Source organism: Salvelinus namaycush, chromosome 18, assembly GCF_016432855.1.
Source record: "Salvelinus namaycush isolate Seneca chromosome 18, SaNama_1.0, whole genome shotgun sequence".
NCBI classification, from domain to species: domain Eukaryota; kingdom Metazoa; phylum Chordata; class Actinopteri; order Salmoniformes; family Salmonidae; genus Salvelinus; species Salvelinus namaycush.
In genome coordinates this window covers 5,225,874-5,233,441 of record NC_052324.1, presented here as the reverse complement: position 1 = coordinate 5,233,441, position 7,568 = coordinate 5,225,874, and the positions used below count along the sequence as shown (strand labels likewise).

The window sequence follows — 7,568 nt, the reverse complement described above, 5'->3', positions numbered from 1 at the left end:
GTGAGGCACATGGGCTACTAACAGCTTACTACACAACATACACTTAGTATTACTTTCTTAGCTGCAGTGTACATATCTCTCTGGCATCCTACATAATTTATGAAGCAACAGAAGACATTTTTGGACTAACGTTGTTGCGATGTGCTTGAACAGGAAATTGGCGCCGTGGTCCTTCGTGGGCAAATTTTTTCATCAAAGAGAAAGATGCAGGATTTACAATTCCGATTTGATTGACAGTTCAAAACGTACTTTACCAGTCGTAGCTCGTTTTTCCCGAGTTCTCAGTTGTCTTGAACTCACAGTTAGCCACCGATTCCTTACAAACCAGTCATTGTTGAATTTGCGATTTCCAACTTGTTGTGTAATGTTTATGTCCAATGGCCGATGAACACCGATACGTTTTATCTATATTTTCTCTTCATTATTTCTCTTAATTTGACAAGGATTGAAAAGGATTTGCCACCATTAGACTTGATTCACGATGATGACTGCTAGCTAAGATTGTGAAAGTCAGATGTTGACATGATCAATCCAATCAAAGATACTGTACATATAATGTGATTTGACATAATTTCTGTGGCCAATGACCTTGAGCCTTTGTAATATAACTCTATGTGGTAGGATCCAAAGGGCTGAAATTTTGGATGTCTACCCTTACTAAAGACTGAAGCGTGGCGATTGCGCAAGGTCTTCATGAGTGACAGAATACTGAGCCAATCACGGTGCAATGCTCCAATTTTTTGCTGGCCAGCCCAGCACCACAGAAAGCACTGAGCTAGGCTGAAACACCTGTATTTTGGAGCTGCCTTACTAAAAAAAACAAAAAAGAGACCATGTTGGTATGCAACTTTATTAACTCAATTATATATATATATTTTTTTACATTGTTTGCAAACTGATATGTGACACGTATTAATTCCAAAATAACATGCAAGCCCCCCCCAATTTTATTTTTATACATATTATTTTGTTGCGAAAAATCTGGATCTCAAAACAGGTGGGGCTGAATGACTGGTCGCCACTGCATATCATACTAATTTGAGTGTTGCAAATGTACATTTATTATGTTACGTTTAGTCTAAGAGACCAGGCTGGCTATACATGAAAATGTCACTGACAGTCTGCACTGTAGCTTAGTCTAAGCCGAAAATTAATGCATCAAATGAGGGTAAAAGAGTGTACATCAATTATTTAGAAAGTGGGAGAGAGAGAGAGAGAGAGAGAGAGAGAGAGACAGAGAGAGAGAGAGCGTTTGTGTGTGGCTATCTTGCGAGCAAGCAAGCAGAAGTGTGCATGTGCATGGCGGGGTTAGAAAGTGAGTCAAGTCCTGAGGGACATAGATCACAGTGTACGGAGGAGAACCGAGCGCTCACCAGCTGACAGCGCGTGTTTCGATACAACACCTTGGACCACGGGCCTGCCAACAATAGCCTGAAATGAATGCAGACTCCGATTACAATTAATTGTATAAATGTCGCCAAAACTCAAAGTTTTAATTCTAGCCTAATAATTTTGAGAGAAGTGCCACTGTTGCTCTAAACACTCAAGTTAGAATGTATAATTGCTCGACCAGATACCCAAAAATGGAGAGCGAGCGCTTTGAGGACACGCTGTTCAAAACATTGTTCACTTAGATAAATTATCGGAATAATTGAGTGTCCGTGCCTTTGATTGATTTGAGATATTTACATGAAGAGAATAATTAAATATATATTTGTTTGCCTTCTGCTTCACCACATCAATGTCCTATCAATGTACTTTAACGATGGAATTAGCTTTCACCCAAGTGTCTTTGGCCTAAGTGGTTGGTTTTCTGGATATATTGTATTTGCAAACTATTTAAATTACGATTGATATAAGGATTTGACACCATTTAACTTATTTCAAGCCAACAATCAATATCCTACTTAATATGCGTAGAATATGCAGGAAAAGGTGAGACAAAACCACAAGAAAATAACAATATATTTATTAGCCTTATACACAAGATAAACCGAATTAACGTGAATATCCACAAGGTCACATACTTGGATTTTGTTTATAAATAAGGAAGTCAACCTGAAGTCGATTATGGTGGATAGAGTAATATTTTAAAATATATATAAAAAATGACTCCTCTAGAGACAGCATATTTCTAAATGCATTTGAGATAAGAATAAGAATAATAGCTTCATCATCACAAAGAAACATATTTTATACCTGTGTTATTAGATCTTTACACTAGGTTTCATAATTAATATCAGCAAAACAGGCTATAGGTTAGTTAGAGTTAATATTCCCCTCATTCCCGCAAGTGATTCTGCATGTCATGCAATGGAAAAAGATTTGTTAACATGGTCCTTCATGGAATAGTTGTATGACAGTTGTGATTTTGAAGTGTAGGATATGTATTTTCTTCGATTAAGCTAGTATCAACATATTGAAACACGAAACAACAGAAAATTATGGTTTTCAGTTTGCTTATTTTATTCTCAAAATCAAAAGAAAATGAACCAGTTAACGGTAAATCACTAGGTTTTAGAAACATTTGAAATGACACATTCAATTGGAAAAACAATAGAACACAATTAGGAATAAATCAACTTAAATCATCCAAATGAAAGCACAGACACATAAATGCATTTAAAGTGAATAGCCAAAAAGACAAAAATAACAAAAAATGGCTAAATTAAATATTAAATTGGCATTAGGCCTACTACTACTACAAAAAAACAGTTGTTCAATAACAAAGTCATGTTGCTCCAAGCCTCTGACTCGTGTTTTAAAGTGCTCATTGTTAACTTTAGAAGTCGCAAACAAATTAATACAGGGACATTTACAAACAAATAAACAATTAAATCATGAGCAGTATGCTATATGGAAAATATAATTACAAAGGTCTGTACATAAATAATATCAGGCAAATTCTTGGAAGACTACGTTCTGTCCATGACGTGAGATTGGGAAAGCCCGTGGCAATGCTGCGCGCTACAGTCGACATGGCAAAGGGGTCTTTCCCTGGTCCCGAGGAGACGGTAAATTTAATTGGCAGAACCAAATGATCTGACATAAAATCATCTTTATCTAACAGTTGATCAAATATAACTCTCAAACAAAACAAAATGATTTTGGAAAGCAATCTATTATCGTATAAAATGTAGGCATATGCCAGCAGATATGATTGACACGATTTGAAAGTCCAGGGTGAAGTTTCAAAATTTGTGAAGGCTGGAAAGCTTGAGTTCAGAGAGCTCATCTTCACTCAGGAGCTCCATCTGCATCTCATCCGAGTCACTGAAATGGGAATGCGGGGAGAACTCTCCGTCACTGCGGTTCGACTGGGGGGAGTCCTTTCTGCTCTCGGAGCTGGAACTGGGTGTCCCCGAGGAAGACCGCATTTCTTGCTCCATCAAAGTAGAGAACGAGCCGTCTTCGACGGGGAATGGGATCCCGTTAACCTGGACCGGTAGCCCAGTGCCTGCGCCCCTTTGGCAGGTGGAGGCTGAGGATCCCCGGGGACTCTCCGTGGCGGACAACAGGTCACACTTTGGCGAGTCCACACCGGGACCCTGTAGCAGGTCCGCCAGCGCGTTGATGTAGATCTGGGCCATCTGCAGGGTATCGTATTTGGAAAGCTTTTTGTCATTGTCGAAAGCAGGGATGACACTGCGCAGCTCGTCAAAGGCATGGTTCAAGCCATGCATCCGTCTCCTCTCCCGCGCATTGGCTGCCTGGCGCCTCACCTTCTGCACAACGTTACCGGGATTGGATGGAGCTCTCTGTCTGCCCTCTTCGGCGCTCACCGATCCCTTTAGCCGACACAAGTCCCGCACTTTGAGCGGACTATTGGAACTCTTTCTAAAGTTTGGGCTGTGGCCGGATGTGGGGAACCCGCCTTCCAAGCTGGAGCTGGGCGAGTGCAGCAGGTAGTCGGCGTGTGCCGCGCAGGTGCCAGACTGCATGGGAGCCAGCCAGGCGCGTGGGTCACTGCTGTCCATGAGTGCCAGACTTGATGGGTACTCGCTCTGCTCCCCCCTCTCCATTTTCGAGTGCTGCACCTCGCACATCTCCTTTGCGCCTTTGCTCCATTCCTCAACACTGATAACATCCATTTAAAAAAAAAAACTATAAATCAGGTGGCTTGGACTAAAAACTTTGCAAAATATAAAATGCTGTCAAGAACGTTTATTTTGCACACTGTGCTCGCACTATGTCGCGTGCAGGACTCCTTCTCTAGTGTCTCAAGGCGCGGCATCGCTTTAAAAAGCGGCACGCGCCTGGGAGCCCCCTTTCTCAGCTGGTCGCGTGGCGCTTTGACCAATAAGAGCACTTGGGGCAGGCGCGTGTTGGCGACCAATGAGAAGTCTCGGAAAACCCGAGAGAGGTTATTATGCCAAGACTGTTTATGATAATGCCTCGGTTTAAAGACTGTTTAACCGCACAAAGGGCAGTCCCTCAGGTCACACGCAGGGATATAGCTATATGGTTAGGAGTGTGGACAGCGCGAGCTTCAGCTCGTGGACTGTTTGAGGATGTCCATGCACCTGTCCAATACCGCAGGCATATCAATAACTTCTTTGGCTCCTAAAAAAACCCATCTTCAATACTAAAGACAGTCATTTCGAAATTGACAATGTAGGCCTATCCCACCGGATAATAACTGCTTGAATCAACGACGTAGCACGTCATTTCAACCTCAACAAATAAAATTGATGACAGTTCAATCAACGTGAAAAACTAATTGGACTTGCAAAAAGTCATCAACTTAAGGTCATTTCGTATTTTTTCACCCAACGTTTAACCTAAATCCAATGAAGTGGTGACATTTGTGTTGTTGATTTCGCCATGAATTCACTTTAGTTCACAACTCAACCAAATGTAAACTAGATGTTGAACTGGGGTCTGTGTCCAGTTGTATGCATCTCTTCTAAGAGAAGACATAGGACTAATATCCAGAAAAGTGTCATTAAAACCTACATTTGTCAAACGAAAATGGAGATCATAAAGCCGTGTCATCATCATCATCATCATCAAGTTCCTTGTGGCTATAGGGCCTTGCCTACATTTTGTCCCGGTTGTAAGTTAGTCAACAATGAAATAAAATTAGGTCTAAGGCAAAACTTTTGAAACACTGACAATATTTTCCATAAACAGTACCTTCAGAAAGTATTCATGCCCCTTGGACTTATTCCACATTTTGTTGTTAAAGCCTGAATTCAAAATGGTTGAAATATTTTTTTCTCTCTCTCACCCATCTACACACAATATTAAAATAATGATAGAGTGAAAACATGTTTATAGACATTTTAGCACATTTCTTGAACATGAAATATCTAATGTACATAAGTATTCACACCCCTGAGTCAATATATGCTAGAATCACCTTTGGCAGCGATTATAGCTGTGAGACTTTCTGTGGAAGTCTCCAAGAGCTTGCAGACCTGGATTGTACAATATTTTCCCATTATTCTTAAAAAAAATATTAAAGCTCTGTCAAATTGGTTGTTGATCATTGCTAGACAACCATTTTCATGTTTTGCCAAAGTTGCCATAGATTTTCAAGCAGATTTAAGTCAAAACTGTAACTCGGCCGCTCAGGAACATTCACGGGCTTCTTGGTAAGCAACTCCAGTGTAGATTTGGCCTTATATTTTAGGTTATTGTGCTGCTGAAAGATGAATTAATCTCCCAGTGGCTGGGGGAAAGCAGACTGAATCAGGTTTTCCTCTAAGATTTTGCCTGTGCTTTGCTCCATTCCGTTTATTTTTTTATCCTGAAAAACTCCCCAGTCCTTAACAATTAGAAGCATACCCATAACATGATGCAGCCATCACTATGCTTGAAAAAATGGAGAGTGGTAGTCAGTAATGTATTTTATTGGACTTGCCTCAAACATAACACTTTGTATTCAGGACAAAAACTGAATAGCTTTTTTTTTTAGCAATATGTCTTTAGTGCCTTGTTGCAAACAGGATGAATGTTTTGGAATATTTTTTTCTTCTGTACAGGCTTCCTTCTTTTCACTCAGTCAATTAGGTTAGTATTGTGGAGTAATTACAATGTTGTTGATCCATCCTCAGTTTTCGCCTATCACAGCTATTAAACTCTGTAAATGTTTTAAAGTCACCATTGGCCTCTTGGTGAAATCCCTGAGCGGTTTCCTTCCTCTCTGGCAACTACATTAGGAAGGACCCCTGTATCTTTGAAGTGACTGGTTGTATTGATACACCATCCAAAGTGTAATTAATAACTTCACCATGCTCTAAGGGATATTCGATGTCTGCTTTTATATTTTTACCCATCTACCAATAGGTGCCATTCCTTGGGAGAGATTGGAAAACCTCCCTGGTCTCTGTGGGATCTTACATTGTATGTGTGGGGTACAGAGATGAGGTAGTCATTCAAAAGTCATGTTAAACGCTATTATTGCACACTGAGTGAGTCCACGCAACTTATTATGTGACTTGTTAAGCACATTTTTACTTCTGAATTTATTTAGGATTGCCATAAAGTGGTTGAATGTTTATATACTCAAGACATTTCAGCTTTTCATTTTTAATTAATTATTAAAAATTTCGAAAAACCTAATTTCACTTTGACATTATGGGGTATCGTGTTTTGGCCAGTGACAAAACAAATCTTAATTTAATCTATTTTAAATGCAGGCTGTAACACAACAAAGTCTGGAAAAAGTCAAGGGGTGTGGATACTTCAAGATCTGTAGCTCCCATGTCCAAAAATCTGCCTATGCGTGAATTTAAGGTAACATTTCCAGACTCATAGAAATTCAGAAATTAATTTAGTCCACGAAAAGGGCGCCAACTAAGCAAATAATATTCCATCCTGGTTCTAGGAACTGAAAACAGTTTGACCAAAGAACTCGGCTCCTGGGGTTCGTGCTCATTGTCAATTCACCGATCCGCTCCTCCATTCTATGAATGTTAAGGCCATCTCGAGTTTCATTTTCTTTTGTACAGGTTCAAAACCTTTTGATCCGGTTTACGGAACGCCCTGTTGGTAAAAGAGCTTCACAGGGATCGGAAAGATGAGCAGGGGGCTCGACAGCGCTTTTACTGTCAGAAGCAGTGGCAAGCGAGGAGGAAGTAGTGTGTGCGTGGAACAGTGCTCGGACAGTGACACTCGCAGCCCCCCCCCCCCCCTCCCTTCTTATAGAATGATAAGAACATTATATATCTAAACGAATTAAATATACAAATCATATGGGTATCTCTAAGAATATAAAATATTATAGGCTAGAAACTAGTATCAAATAAAAGAATAGCCGAAAAGGCAACCAGATAGCCTATACGTAAACCAGCCGCAATGTCACATTTCCTAACACTCAGTTATTAAAAGGAAAATAGACTAGGCTACTGAATAACAATATAAATTAACAATGATAATAATTATTGAGAAAATGAAGTCATACAAATAAATACATAGCAGGAATGATTGAATAAGTTGTAATGTCTTTAGACATGATCTTGGCTATATGAGGTAGGCCTAAGCAAAAACGGAAAGAATTGTAGCCTGTAAAAGACTATATAGCCTACTGAAAGTTTAGCAATATCAAACATGTGAGACCAGCT

At 39.9% G+C, this 7,568-nt stretch overlaps 1 protein-coding gene across 1 annotated transcript; it reads right to left on the bottom strand.

Moving 5' to 3' along the window:
* Positions 1 to 3,191: 3,191 nt before the first annotated feature.
* atoh1a (atonal bHLH transcription factor 1a) lies at positions 3,192 to 4,091 on the bottom strand. The gene has a single exon (XM_039013886.1). It carries the CDS (start codon positions 4,089 to 4,091, stop codon positions 3,192 to 3,194), a length of 900 nt encoding a protein of 299 aa, XP_038869814.1.
* Positions 4,092 to 7,568: the final 3,477 nt, after the last annotated feature.